The 15,147-nt window shown below is 36.6% G+C and overlaps 3 protein-coding genes across 4 annotated transcripts; 1 reads left to right on the plus strand and 2 right to left on the minus strand.

Annotated features, from left to right (window-relative positions):
* Positions 1-1,045: 1,045 nt before the first annotated feature.
* LOC106711591 (SOSS complex subunit B homolog) lies at positions 1,046-2,125 on the minus strand. Its single transcript, XM_014503950.2, has one exon. The coding sequence runs from the start codon at positions 2,030-2,032 to the stop codon at positions 1,445-1,447; it is 588 nt and encodes a 195-aa protein (XP_014359436.1). The 5' UTR covers positions 2,033-2,125; the 3' UTR covers positions 1,046-1,444.
* An 8,409-nt stretch (positions 2,126-10,534) lies between these two features.
* On the plus strand, positions 10,535-13,330 carry LOC106711587 (protein Rae1). The gene is made up of 8 exons (XM_014503944.2): positions 10,535-10,839; positions 10,923-11,015; positions 11,367-11,444; positions 11,530-11,625; positions 11,810-11,881; positions 11,984-12,262; positions 12,701-12,907; positions 13,097-13,330. Exons 1-8 carry the CDS (start codon positions 10,693-10,695, stop codon positions 13,178-13,180), a joined length of 1,056 nt encoding a protein of 351 aa, XP_014359430.2. The 5' UTR covers positions 10,535-10,692; the 3' UTR covers positions 13,181-13,330.
* Positions 13,331-13,501: 171 nt separating this feature from the next.
* Positions 13,502-14,723, minus strand: LOC106711588 (NADH dehydrogenase [ubiquinone] 1 beta subcomplex subunit 3). 2 transcript variants are annotated; one of them, XM_014503947.2, is made up of 3 exons: positions 14,684-14,704; positions 14,394-14,525; positions 13,502-14,004 (listed from the first exon to the last, which is right to left on the minus strand). In XM_014503947.2, the coding sequence occupies exons 2-3, from the start codon at positions 14,519-14,521 to the stop codon at positions 13,842-13,844; spliced, it is 291 nt and encodes a 96-aa protein (XP_014359433.1). In that variant the 5' UTR covers positions 14,522-14,525; positions 14,684-14,704; the 3' UTR covers positions 13,502-13,841. The 2 variants fall into 2 exon arrangements, with proteins under 2 accessions (XP_014359433.1, XP_014359431.1); XM_014503945.2 differs by having other exon boundaries at positions 13,504-14,004; positions 14,394-14,523; positions 14,636-14,723.
* Positions 14,724-15,147: the final 424 nt, after the last annotated feature.

Below are 15,147 nucleotides of genomic sequence, written 5' to 3' on the forward strand. Positions count from 1 at the left end.
TCTGCTTGAGATTTTTACTAATAAGGCAAATAATATTTGTTCCCTAGCACTATGCTAAAAAACATAATATCTTTTTAACGTTAAACAGAAACATTTGTGTTCTTAGTATGTAAAAGAAAATTATCTAACAGATAAAGGAAGCTTGTTATAATGAGAGCTTTGATTTGTGCTTTGCTAAAGAAAAAGCAGCAAGCGCTGCGACCTGCGACCACCCGCTGCTGCCGGGTCAGGCAGACAGCCCACGCCACACAACGCATACACATCTCAAAAATAAAATCTAATGTGAATAACAATAGTATCAATAGACCGAGATTGGTATCTAAATAGTTTTGATTGAGGTCTGTAATTCCTTAAAAATTGGATAGGACACTGATGAAAAGTTGTCAGAGAGAGAGAATAATAATAATATTACTGTACCACAAAGATAACGGTTTTGTGGTGGGTTTACTAAGAAACTATTACTCTTTCAGATTTGGACTTTGGAATAGTAAATTCATTTTATTTCTAGTTGTTAATTATTTTTAAAAATTTCTATCTAAAAAAAGATTTTAAAAAGAGATTTTATATAATTACATATTTTTTTGTATTCTGTATTTCTAACGCCATCTGTTAGAAATCGTAAAATCAATAAGTTTATGTCTAACTTCCCATTTGAATAAATCTATACAATAAAAGATACAAAAATTTGTGATGATGATTTCCTCCATGACATTGTCCGTCAATGGCGAACCTTGCTATCTCTGAGAGTGCAATCAGCGGTGACTGGCATATCTGATATTAGTTTTGTAGGTTTGGTCACACGGTGCACAGTACAACCGACCTGAAGAGATGTATATGTAGGTATAGCAAAGCTTAGGTAGAGATTATCTAATTTGGCATTTTGCATCCAGGTCTTGTAGATATTGAAGCGAGTTCAGTCAAATTAACTTAGTTACAGGACTTTCTGTTGCACAAGCTCTTCCCAACTAAATGTAATTACAAATGTATCAAGGTAAAAATAAAAAGCTTTACAAGGCCTCCTAAAGCAACAATTTTTGCTAGTTATTAAGGTCCAAGATAGAAAACACATAGTGTTTGAAAAAATAATGTGGTACATTTTACAATGTTTGTCAGTCCGAATTTCACCCAACACATATTCTTATTAACCAGACCAAAATGAAAGCATAAACTTACATAAAATACAGTCAAAGAATTATATTAGATTCCCACTTAATATGGAATTTCATACAACACACTGTCACCATATGTCATGAATCCTTGTGACTGGGGAAGTTGATCATTACATGGTACTGCATGGTTTAAGGAAGCAATGGGTGATTGAAAGAATTAAATGCAGATAGTAATTAATTTTAATAGATTGAAATGTCAATTCATATAAACTTAACAACGAAACAAAAGTGAGAGAGGTTGGACATATTGACAACAACAATGTTCAATGTGATCGCTATCTCCGACTGTTGCCTCGCTGATGCCCTCTGCCCCTTACATATGTCTTGTGTGGGTGTTTACCAGGATGTTCTTGTGGAGCTCCCGAATATCTATCTTGCTTCTGGTTGTTGTGCTGAGCGCCCTGACCACTTGCCGCTGCGTTTGGCATAAGTGAGCGAGGCCCCGAGTGCGTTCCGTTCCCGTTGCCGTTGCGCTCGTTGGCAGGCTGTGCGGTGGAGGCGCCCACAGGAGCAGCCGGCTGAGGTTCGCTCATGTTCACTTGTTCGTTGAAAATCATGCAGAACTCGCCTACTTTTTGTATGTCTCCAGATTTTCCAGAATAAAGAGTAAGAGCGGACCGCCACAGTGACGCATAGCCTCTCGTGAGGCGAACGATATCTCCAGGCTGCAACAGTGCTCCGGGTTCGTCCCATACTGAAAAGTTGACCATAGCAGAAGCATCCGCAACTCGCAAGGTGCGCACTTCACGCGCCTCCTTTGTTAAAGTAGGAGGACCCACTTCCAATACTATAAATACAGCGTTTATATTTTTCATGCCAGGTTTCAAATCCTTTATTTGAACGAATTCCGTAGTAGAACTCATATTTTTTTTTAGATTTCAAGTACTGTAATTAAAAGATGTAAGAATTTTTTCTTGCTATAATATTTACGCCGAAACAATTTGACAAACTGATGACTTGACGAGTCCGTATATTGTACGACCCGATAATGCACGGCCCAATAATTCATGTACAAACAAACCTTTGTTTGTACATGAATTATTGGGCCGTACATTATCAGGTCGTGCATTATCGTGGCTGTGCATTATCCAGACCGTACCGATATTGTACAGCCACGATAATGTACGACCTGATAATTGGCGACCACTGGTCACGGAATATTAGGCCGTGCTTTACTTATACACGAATTATTTGGCTGTACATTAACGGTACGGGGGTGATATTGCACGGCCCGATAATTCATGACCACTTCCCTGATTGGTCAGCTCACCTGGTCTCTTATTGGTCAACAGATTATTCTGTCATTTATGGTTTGTGCCTCGTTTAGATTGGGATGAAGAAAAGAAATTTTGTTGCCACTATAACAAAAAATGTAACACAAATTATAACAAATACTTAAAAAATAATAAATTTGATTTAACGCAGTTTGATAGAATTTGGTTAGGAATTACACACTGTAAATTACTTAAATAATGTTTATTATTAAACTAATAAATTGATTGAACAACAACGTAAAATAATAAAATTAAAATTCTATCTCGTGCACATATTTCTTCTCTACTGTTTTAAATATATCTTCCTTAAAGAATCAACCTAATAGTGCAACAACCTCTTTCGATCCTCAAGAAGATCCCATTCACAACACTCCACCTCAATTTAAGACTGCACTAAATTTCTGAAGCAAGAATACCAATCTTTTAACAGACATATCGATGTAATAAATAAACGGCACACCAAATATATTGATTTTATTTCATTAAAAATTACAGTGACAATGTCAACGTAACAATTTCTAAATATAAAAATTATGAAAAATGCAAAGGTTGAAATAACACCACATCACCACCTTTAGGATCGCCGAAGAGAAGTAGCTTCATCGTTTCACACAACTTCATTACCTCCTGCAGGTTCTGAATTTTCCCGAGAAGAGTGCTCCGTCTACTGTTCTACGAGGATGTTTAAAGAATCTTTCATGCGGAAGCATTAATGATGGTGCATAATAATGATCTGATGGAACTGCTGGTAAAACATCCTCCCAATGACCTACGTCACGATTCCACAGACGAACCAAACACACAAGGATTCGACACTTCTTTAGACGACAGTTTCTAATATATGGTGAGGTTAATGTAGAGAAGTAACCACTGAACTCCAGTTGAAAGACATCTGAGAGTTTGAGAAAATTGTACGACCTTATCGGTCTTCACGTCGAGGGAGGACGTTGATGTTACTGGCGAGAGACGTGAGACAATGAATGACAATGACAAAAGAAAGGAAGAAAATCATATTGAAATAATTAAATAAAATTACTATGACGACTTGGTTGTTTATTTTGATTATTGTTAAAAGGAACATGTTGTAAAAGTTTAAAATAAAGTTTTCGTTTGCATTATCGAAGATTATAGTGTGCCCAAGCAGTCCGTCTTTGAGTGAAGACGATGCTTTATCGCGGCAACAGCAACTCGAATTTTTCGCCGTATTTAGCATTAGAATTTTAGTACACATCTTATGTGAATACCGTCAGGGGAAATGCAGCAAAGGAATTAATCGACGAGTAAACTAAACAATCGGCAGTGTATATGCGCCAATTGCAGCTATGCACATGAAGAAGTCTCGATAGTTTAATGTTTATATGGTTTAAAATTAAAAGTTAAGCACAATTCAATTTTTTGGTCGACCGATAGTCAGTCGCTGAAGTATTATTTTACTAACAATGTATGGACTTATTATGGTCTGAATTAAATGATTTTTATTTATTTATTTTATTTAATACATGCTTATTCACATTATGTGCCGATTAGACTATTGTGCGAATAAGTCTCTTGTCTGCGGAGGCTTTTAGATTCACTTAATACGATAATCAAATATTTCTTTTTTGTTCTGATGGAATTTTTAAAAACTTTATACTGTTTGTGTGGCAACACTATTTTCAAACCCAACCGAACCGCCAATCTAACCGCGGTCTGTCATTTCGTTTCTAAAGTGCTTGGCTGGATTATCCACACTCGTGCTTTTTATTCAAATTTAAAATTCAAGAACTGCGATTTCGACACAACGTTTTTTTATATTCACCTAAATACTATAAATTATGGATTTTTTTTAGTAATGGCTGAGCAGCAAGCTGTCCCCGATCCCCGTCACCCTGAGGCTCCCAGGCCACCTGGAGCTCCTCTTGTAGTTTCCCTACAAAGGGAACTCGAGGTGGTTTTCTCGGGATGATAACTTTTATGTGGTCAGTCGCTCGAGGGGGGCCTCGACAATCATGAGGTGCGCCAGCGACCGGTGTCCAGCGCACTGGATACTGCGGGATGGGATTTATTACTCTAAGTAATTCAAAAACTGCGATTTCGACACTCAACGTTTAAAGCTGGACCGACGATTGGGCAGCACAATCATTCCCCTACTCCCTGGGTGCTTAATTGGTGAGATAACAAAAATACCTTCTTTGTTTTTATTAGTGTATGACCTTTAGGCTGAGTTGCAGGCTTGTTTTATTGTTCATAAAGAATACTGTAAGTAATATTGTAAAAAGCCAACTACAACTAAAAGTCACTTGTTTTGTTGTAAATTTCATGCTTATGTGCAAAGTTTGTATATGCACTTTTGCTTGACAGTATATGTAATAAAATATTTTGGATATTTTGTTCTGAGACAGCCCTGCCCATGTTATATTTTTTGGTCCTTTTCTGTGGGAATGGATTTTCCCGGTTTAAAAGTAATTACTCAAGGTTATTAAATAACCCTCTCTTTTTTCAGCAATACAATGTTCCAGGAACTAAAGAGGAGGGCTTCAGAGGAGAGTATTCCTCTGAATGCCATATATGAGGAAGAAGCTGCCAGGTAAGTGATAACTATTTCTTAAGAATTGTGTTGTTTATACCACCTTATTTATGGACCCTTTATTTGGACATTCAATTAGTTCAGAATACCAAAGTGATGTGTGTATATTTTTTCTTTTGATTGATGATTTACTATGAAAAACTATGATAGCATTATTAACTAGTAGGTAAGGTGATGCAAATATTAAATATAAATCTTCAGTACATTCTATATACACTGGTGGTTGTGTAAATAGAAACACTACCAATGGTTGTTGAGATTATGTAAGTTACTTCAGTGCAATCATTTGTGTTTTGAAATAATACAGTAAATATTATGTAAAAAGTGTCCTTTGTTATTTAGGAGTAACATAGGATAATAGAAGTCAATCAAGTCTGCTCTAGCCAAAAACTAGGAATACTTAGTGGTATAACACCTGTACCTGATAACAGTTTGAGCGATTTGATATTTTTCTTGACACATTATATTTTTCTATTATTCACATTATTATATATTATTTACATAGTTAACAGTTTATTATATTAATTATATAATTTTAATTTGAAACATCCCTATAGGAATATTCGTTGATTAATCAATTTACCAACAGTTAAAAACTTCATTTTTCCTTTTTGGTTTATTCTCCATAAGGCGAGGGCTGAAAATCGGTGTTGTCGTTCCGGGCAAGCTATTCGCCGAGCCCAGGCCTTTTAGTGTTACCACCTTCCAACTAATTTGTACCTTGTTTATTTTATGTATCTACATTTGTGTGTAACCTAAATAAACATTTTTTATTATTATTATTAAGTCAAAGAATATTCAAACAGTGCAGTAGTTTATTCAATGCAAAAAAAAAATTAGCAAGATGATATGTTTTGTAATATAGTTTGAAATAAATATTTTGGAATGTTTTTTTACAGATATCCGGATGCTAACCGAGCTGCTCACCTGCTCTACGAGAGTGTGCTGCCATCGATGCGGAAGTGGAGGAGAAACTCACAGCCGGCTCAGCCACTCACCTTGGAGGAATATGCGGTGGCCTAATAAGGCTTGTTAAGTCCTGTTCTTTTCGCCACTGTGTCGGTGGCGGAAGGAAAAGCTGTCATATTAGTCATGCGCGGTTTCGAACGTTGCATCGCTGACAGTGAAGTACTAGTCATCGATGGAACATTCCTGACTGTCCCAGCTGGATTGTCAATTTGCCAAATTTTAACGGTACACAGTATAATTGCTGGACACAATTTTCATCCTGCTGTAGTCCTGATGCAGAACCTTCCTCTGTATGAGGCAGTTTTCCTTAGAATTTGGCAAGCAGCTGGCAATCCAAGACCACAACAAATTATAACAGATTAGAGAGTGCAAACGAGCAGATTGTTGGACGTAGGCGTTGAGGCTGTTGTAGATAACGTCCCAGAATTCGCTCAAGAAGTTGTCATTGCAGATAACATTGAGCAGGTAGCACCGGAGGTGGTCCAGGCTCCTATTCTGGAACCCGCCGATGTCCTGCCCGCGTCTCCCCCCCGCGTCTCCCCCCCGCCACGATAATGATCGCGAACCTCAACCCCTTCGTAGCAACATCTGTGCGACTAACCCACTCGAAGTGGTGTAGATCCCATGCGGTCACACGCAATGCCAAACTTGTCTGGACCGTTTGTTTGAATTAAATTATGTAATTTGCGCAGTCTGTCGCTCTAATGTTCAATTTTCGAATCGAATTTTTTTTAAGAAATGAGGGGAGCGACTAGATACTTGTAATGGGTATTGTAAATATAGCTTGTAAACCTTTTACAAGTATGTTAGAGATAAATTTTATTTTCATTTAATTTAAATTAATTATTAAGAGATACTAAACTCGGATTCGAGAATGAAAGTGAATAGTCATTACTCCTAATATAACCTAAAAGAATCAGTTACTATAAAAACACAATGTAGAACAAAGTCCTAAATTAGACGATCACATATATAAAATATCTTTTGCCCAAATAACAAATTCTACCTTTGGAAAGATATACAAATTTTGATGTCCTAGTCTACTTCATAATTTTGTATAAACCGAGAGTTTGTATATATTTTAAAAAGGATAGTTACAATAGCCTTGAGGTGGCGGGTATGGGGGGACCCGCCAGCTCCCACTAAGGGCCGGGATGAAGGTGCACTATAGTTCCGGTGTGCCTTTCCTAAGGTAGTTGATCCAGCTTCATAGTGGTGATACATCAGGGTATCTCCACTACCATGCGTAGGAGGAACTAGAGGTGGTTTAGTGGGTATGCTTCCCTTCCGGGAGAGACTCCCACATAACTGTTTCCCCCGAGGCACATAGTATGTTTAAAATATTCTCATAAAAAAAAAATTGGAAAACATGTAATTAGTTTTTGACGTCAAAGTTAGTACAAGTACCGATAACTAACAACTTTCCCAATAAAAAAATATTCAAAAAAAATAAAATCATATTCTATAACTGCATATGAATAAACTGTTAATGTAGTAAGGAGATAATTGTTTTCATTATCACTATGTAAATGTTTCTTTGATATAGTTTTTTGTTATCATACATATGTTTTATATATTAACCTTTGATTTGTAAAGTTTTCTCTATTAGGTTGTATTGTACAAATCACAATACTTTATTAAAAAATTTAAAGTATGGGTTAATTTTTTACTTTGTTTCCCAGGATCTACATATGGAATCCCGTTCTGTAAAATGTTATTTATTGAATAAAGCAATAAAAGATTGAAAATAACCTCTCTTTTTATTACTCATTACAAGTCTTACAACGTTCCGGTGCGTTTCTTGGAGATCCCGGAACCTTCTTGTTTTGCACTCGAGTCTGGCCACCGAGGGGGTTTTAGTGGGTCGAACCCCACATGCCCCTGCCTTTAGAAAGCTTAGTAACGACAAAATAACTGTCACAGAAAGCTGTTACTCTTGGCCATCCTGTTACAAAGTCCTCCCATCATATCATTTTATGCGATGGCCAACCGGTGAATTGATAATTTAGTAAATTGCTCTGTGGGGTTATTTGCTATAATGGGTATGGGGGCTTGAAAAAATGTTAGTACATATCTGAAAACGCATTTCAAATTATTTTTTCCAAAAATTAAGGCAAACATACAATTGAACGTAACGCGTCCTACCACGAATGCTCACGCGTTTACAAATGTTAAGATTAATCCTTACCCATTGTATGAATATAAACTGGTTAATTTTTTTGGAGGCTAAAGTTATTGATTTTACAAAAAGCTTAGCTGAGTAGAGTTAGCCCATTTTAACACCTTTTTATATGACTCATCTTAATGAGCTCTCATAGCAAGTGTGCATCCAACAAAAATTTGAAATTGAACTGAACTGGAATTTGTTGACAGTCAATTTTTGAATTAACTGTAGATGTGTTGAATTATGTTTCTACCAAAATGTCCCCAAAGATATATAACCCACCCCTCTATATAACCAAGAAATATAGTTATGAAAAACAGGTAAAATTATTCACAATTATGGCGCCAAACGTCAGGAAAATTATTGTAAGCTTGTTACAACAATTGAGCTTACAAATAGCAACTTAAGTTTGTTTATATAAATGATTTTGGTAAATTAACCTCGCAAACAAAATAAAAAAATAACTCCTCTTCGGGCTTCTCTCTACTTAAAATTTTGACTGAAACTTTTTACCGTCGGCCGCCTGCAATTTAGGGAAAACGAAATATGTAGATTGTATTGTTTTGATTGTAATTGATTTTCCTGGAGTTGTTATATAAATATACACTCAATAGAAACTAAAATAAATTAATATCATCATCTAAATCTTATCTTGATTTGAATTGCTTTATCAAAACATTTTAATAAGTTGAATGTTATGTAAAATCGCTATATTACAAAATATAGAATAAAATAATGTATTATAAAATTAACTGGTAACCAATATTATAAATAAGAAAAATTTGATTAATTGTTTGGTTGCTTTATAAGGACTACAAAACTACTGGACTAATTTGAAATTTCTCTCACTATTAAAATTCCATATTATCGCTGAATAAAATCATAAAAACTCGAGCATATCCAAAGTGAGAACTCTATTTCAAGAAACATATGATTTTAGAAACATTTTAAAAAGACAAGGGAATACAAAATACATAATCATATCATCAATTTAGGAAATAATTTTACAAATAGGAAGTACTATGGATGTCATACTGTAAAATTCATTCATTCAAAAATACACCGTCATTGCTTCTAAATTAATAATACTAAATAAAATAAAATAGTATGCAAATATCATGTGGACATTTATTGTCCAGTAATTTTTAAAACCTATGGCTGATGTACTAAATTAATTTAATTTATTTTAAATTTTCACCGTCGAAAAGGGCGCGAGATTTGAAATTTTTCGCAATACAAAAACATCAACTAAACTAGTAAAGTAGTCTAAACGAAGCATAATCATAGAGAATTAAACGCTCCTGATTGGCTGGTAGGATTCTGACAGCTGAGTGGCCGCCATGTTGGCTTCCAATTATCAGGCCGTACATTATTGGGCCGTGCATTATCAGTCCGTGCAAGATATTGTACGGCCAAATAATGTACGACCCGATAATTCGTGTACACCTACTTTCTATGGGACACGAATTATCAGGGCGTACATTATTTGGCTGTACAATATCGGCCCGTGCCGATAATGCTCGCCCCAATAATGTACGACCTAATAATGCACGGCCTGATAATTCATGTACAAACAAACCATTGTTTGTACACGAATTATTGGGCCGTACATTATCAGGTCGTGCATTATCGTGGCTGTACATTATTGCCTCCCGACTTGACTGGCAAGCAGATAGATAGGCAATCAAAGAGTATATAAAATGAAGGCAATGGCAATCTAATCTCACAATCTAGAAATTCGAAATGGAAATGCACAGCACAGTGTTCTAACATTTATAAGTCGAGAATCCACTAGCTAGGCTGTGAGTCGTGGTATTTTGTTGCCTTTTTGCTTTACGCCATTTTGGCATTGACGGTACCTATTGGTAGAGGGTGTTGAAATCTCGAAATTATCATAGTAAATAGTAACAGAGAAGGCGACAAACGAGGGGCGGGAACACCGAGGTGATCAACCACACCCATGGACATTTGCAACATTCCTTTGTAAATCTCTTCTCATTCATCCCTTCAACGTTGAATTAAACTAAATTATAATAGTTCACATGAAAAGTCTCATAAGATCCTTTTCGTCCTGTGGCTATCGTGTTTTTTCTTTTATCTCATTTCTATGCCTGAATAGGTAATTCATGTTTATAACTAACTGCGATAGCAGCGCCTCTTAAGAAACTAGATAATTTATCGCGTTATTCAATTCAATTCAATTTCCAAGCAGTGGCTTTGAATTGAATAACGCGATAAATTATCTAGTTTATTATTATTAGTTTATTATTATTAGTTTATTATTATCTAGTTTATTATTAGTTTATTATTATCGCGTTATTCTTTGAACTTCGTTTTGTTGTCAATTGCGAATGTGAATTGTCAACATCTCTAACGTCAATTGTCATTTGAATTTAACCTGTTTATGATTGATATATTTACCGCTGATATTATTAAAATTTACTAGTAATATATTGATATATCAAGCATAAGTGTACAGTGAAGTGTAAAAATTTAGCTACTAGCATTGTGTTAAGTAGTTTTTTTTGATTATTGTGCAAGTGCGTTAAAATGTTTAATCAACTTGGCGGCGGCGCTAACAACCCCAACAAGGATCTGGAGGTGACTTCCCCGCCTGATGATACCGTGTCTTCGCTGGAATTCTCACCACCATCTGTACAACAAACATTTCTCGTCGCGGGTAGCTGGGATTGCCGAGTAAGTCTGCAAACAAGCGGCCACGTTGGGCCGCTAAAATAGATTAATGTTACATATTTATTATATGAATTATTTTATTTCAGGTACGATGCTGGGAAGTAGAAATTTCTGGCAAAACTGTGCCAAAGGCTGCACAATCTATGGATGGGCCCATTTTAGATGTGGCATGGCATGATGTAGGTACAATTTCGTAATTGACTTGCAGGTCCTGGGTTCGAATCCCGCCATGTACCAATGTGTTTTTCCATTTACATACCTACATTTATCCGAGGCTCGTACGGTGAAGGAAACTATTGTGATGAAACCTGTACATATGTGTGAAATATCAGGAGAAAAAGACGGCAATGCGGCTCGCCTCCCGCCACGTCCAAAAATGGCGAAAAGTGGATTGGGAAGGTTCATTTGGCCACACCAACGTAGGTCCGTGATCTCTGCCTACCTACCCTTTTGGTTACAGGCGTGAGTTGTGTGATATGAAATACAATTAAAGAATATTATTACCCTTTTTTTGTAACTTTGTTATGTAGGACGGAAGCAAGGTGTTCATGGCCTCCACAGACAAAAGTGTGAAGTGCTGGGACCTAGCGGCCAATCAATGTGTACAGGTATATTTATTGCTTTATGAAGACAATGTATGTAAATTGTCAAATTCGGTCAGTCAAATAATTATTAATAAATTAATATTTGTAGGTAGCAGCGCATGATGCTCCTGTGAAGACCTGCCATTGGATCAAAGCTCCCAACTACAACTGCCTGATGACCACATCCTGGGACAAGACCATCAAAGTATGTGTACCTGCATGTGGCACATGTATCTCTTAGCTGGCACACTCTCACCAGCAAATAGAGCCAATTGTTTACTGTATTATAATAGAAATATGATATTAATTGCAGACAGATATTTTGTGTAGTATTAGGTTACTAATAATATTGTTACTAGATACAAAGTGTTAATCTCATCATGTTGTAGTTCTGGGACACACGCAGTGCAGTGCCCATCATGACAATGAATCTCTCGGAACGCTGCTACTGCGCTGATGTGGTGAGTCTAAAGAATTAAACAGGTTTAAACACCGAAACACTATCAGATGATGACTAATGTTGAGAAAACGAATCCAATAGTAAATGAGACTGTGTGCGGTAGGAGTACCCAATGGCGGTGGTGGGCACGGCCGACCGCGGCATCTGCTTGTACACGCTGGAGGGCAAGCCGGCCGAGTACAAGCGAGTCGAGTCGCCGCTCAAGTACCAACACCGCTGCATCGCCGTCTTCCGTGACAAGAAGACCAAGCAGCCGACAGGCTTTGCGCTGGGCAGCGTAGAAGGCCGCGTCGCCATCCAGTATGTGAACCCAGTCAATCCAAAAGACAACTTCACCTTCAAATGCCACCGCGCCGGCGGGGGTACCAGCGGCAGCTTCCAGGTGCTTCACAATCTGTCTTAATATAATAATTTTATCTTAAGTCTAAAATTAAATCTTAAATGATTAAACACAACAATATTCTTTGTTCTATAAAATTTCTGTTTTGTGTTATGACAAAGTAGAAAAAGTTCTTTATATACTTATGTCAGTGTACATGATTCTTATGTCATGCAGATAACATGCACAGTCAGCAGAAACTGTTGCATAAATACAATATAGTATAGTCAAATCAATTGGCAAAATATCATTTACAAGTTCATTTGTTTGGCCGTTGTTTAGAGAATACTCTTTGTATTACAGTTATGATAAAATAATACAGTTGGAGTATACGAGAATGACTCTTATGAATTTAATTACACACAGTGAAATATATCATCTTACACTAAATGCAATGGCATTTTACACATTACATATGTACTATTGTATGTGACAAATTAGGATATCTATGCGGTGAACGACATCGCATTCCACCCGGTGCACGGTACACTGGCCACTGTGGGCTCGGACGGGTCCTATTCCTTCTGGGACAAGGATGCACGCACCAAGCTCAAGTCTTCGGAGACCCTCGACCAGCCGCTCACCAAGTGCGCCTTCAACCACAGCGGCCAGGTGTTCGCCTACGCCGTCGGCTACGACTGGTCCAAGGTAATCACACAACTCTCTCTCGGCATGTGATTAACTGTATTGCCATTTATTCACCTATATTTTGTATATTATAAATATCATTGTTGACATGTTACATGTACCTTTCTAGTATGGTAATCTTCAGACGCCAGAGGTGGTTTATGTTGTAACAAAATAAAACATAATAATTTTTGTCATTTATAATTGCAGGGGCACGAGCACTACAATCCTGCCAAAAAGAACTTCATCTTCCTGCGGCCGTGTTTCGACGACCTCAAGCCGCGGACCACGTGAACGCTACGCCATGCACCGCACCACAACTTGTTTGCTAAGAAAACTCAACTATTCCTGTTGTTATTTCAACTGAATACTCTCCTGAACTGTATAAACTCCTATCAATATTACCTGAGTCAAGATAATTTACAGACATACTTTTTTCTTAAATTTTGTTTTTTTCTAAAATAACACAAAAAACTTTAAACAGATGTATCAAATGTCACATTACTTTAATGTCAAAAAAATATCTACAAGTCCTGAAATTTAAAAATTGTACATATTTAAATATGTAGAACTCCATGTATGTAATTTAATGATTATCATAAAAATTTAGTAATTACTTACTTCTTTTATTAAATAAAGCATAAGATTCAAAGTAAATGTTTTACTGTTCCTACTGAGGAGTTCAGAAAGGAAGAGTCAACTGACACCACCACTGATAAATTACAGGATCTCACTGGCTCATCAAGTATTTACAACATTACAGCGTCTGAGGATAGTGACAAAAAAAATATAATAAAAACAATTTAATTTCAAACTATATCACACCATCTAAGTAATAACTGCAAGTTCTTTAAATAATCTATAATTACACATTGTAGGTGTTCACAATGCACATATACAAAGTTTCTTGACAAATGAGTGCATGAGACAAGTAAAACATAACTAGAGGCGAGCATCAATGGTGGCCGTCGCCATGACCATCATCTCCACCCGCAAGCTTGGTGATAGCCACTGTCACCACTGTCAGGGCCAGCCCCAGTGGGAAACCACGGAAAAATAACTTCCTTGCCCTGGCTGCAGGTGTCCCGAAACCTGGATGATACCTCCAAGCTTCATTCCTGTGATAGAAAAGGGAATAGAAATAATTTTTGCAAACCAAAGAATTTGTCTTTTGTTGTCACAAAACTTATTAACAACAGCTACACTCATAATTAATCCTGTGCCAACACTGTAGCCATTACCAACTAACTTTTAACTTCTGGAAGTTTGAATGATTCGGAAACTTTTTATTTTTATAACCTCCAGTTTTAGAGCAGATAGACCTAATTGACTGCCAATGTGTGAGTGTACTGCACTGAAGAGTTGTACCACTTTTACAATAATAGAATAAGTAAATGCTGCTTTTAAATAACAAAAAAATAGAGAAGATTATCCAGATAATACGATACAATTACTTTTACTTCATGTTTGTATTGACGTACGGACATGGGCTGTGTCAGAACAGTACCTGATCCAAGGGTCTTTGAGACCTTTCTTTGCCAGCTCCTTTTCAAGCTCCTCTAACTGCGGAATTCCTTGTATTGTAAACTGCTTGTAGTCTGGTATTTTATATGGTTCGCTTCCATGACCTCCCATGTCTGCAATTTAAAAAATTCTAAGTAACCTTAATGATTACGTAACTTAAAGTACTTGAGATAAGTAATTAATATTGTTTTACTGCGAGTTTGCAAGAAGATGTTATAATAATACCTGTGTTGAATTATATTTTCTAATCAAAAGCAGCCAAGAAAATTACGCTAAGAAATTTTATTTTGACAGATGTCACCACTCACCACGGAGATGGCGTTCAGATCGTCTAAGTTTTAATTTTATACTCTTTAACCTCTGTACATGGACGGGCTACTAGCCGTGTTGTTTTGTGCCGATTTGATTTTCGCCATTTTGACGCCGACGTTAGCATGATAAGTGAGTAGTTATAACAACTACGGGTTATGGACAATATCAACTCTTGGTAATCGATACTATCAAGAATAAAAGTTTAATTAAACAAGAATAAATTTTTGGAACTAATTCTTTAAAATAACTAGCTTGAGTACGATTACTCACTGCTCTGAGTGCATATGGAGTTAATCCCCTAAAATATAATTGTTATCAATGATTGATTGGCACGATTGAATAAAACTACACAGGTGTTAGAATTTTCACCCCTAGGGTTAGTAGTTCAAGGTGAATAGATGATATTTTCTGTGACACTACATCGG

The sequence above is a fragment of the Papilio machaon genome, chromosome 26 (genome assembly GCF_912999745.1).
Source record: "Papilio machaon chromosome 26, ilPapMach1.1, whole genome shotgun sequence".
Lineage (NCBI taxonomy): Eukaryota > Metazoa > Arthropoda > Insecta > Lepidoptera > Papilionidae > Papilio > Papilio machaon.

Bases quoted from the DNA above. Each gene is read 5' to 3' on its own strand.
- LOC106711591 (XM_014503950.2), bottom strand. From the start codon at position 2,032: ATGAGTTCTACTACGGAATTCGTTCAAATAAAGGATTTGAAACCTGGC.
- LOC106711587 (XM_014503944.2), top strand. From the start codon at position 10,693: ATGTTTAATCAACTTGGCGGCGGCGCTAACAACCCCAACAAGGATCTG. The intron at 11,016-11,366 runs GTAGGTACAATT...TTTGTTATGTAG, and splicing joins TAGATGTGGCATGGCATGAT to GACGGAAGCAAGGTGTTCAT. The intron at 11,626-11,809 runs GTATGTGTACCT...ATCATGTTGTAG, and splicing joins CCTGGGACAAGACCATCAAA to TTCTGGGACACACGCAGTGC.
- LOC106711588 (XM_014503947.2), bottom strand. From the start codon at position 14,521: ATGGGAGGTCATGGAAGCGAACCATATAAAATACCAGACTACAAGCAG. The intron at 14,005-14,393 runs GTACTGTTCTGA...TTTCTATCACAG, and splicing joins CTCAAAGACCCTTGGATCAG to GAATGAAGCTTGGAGGTATC.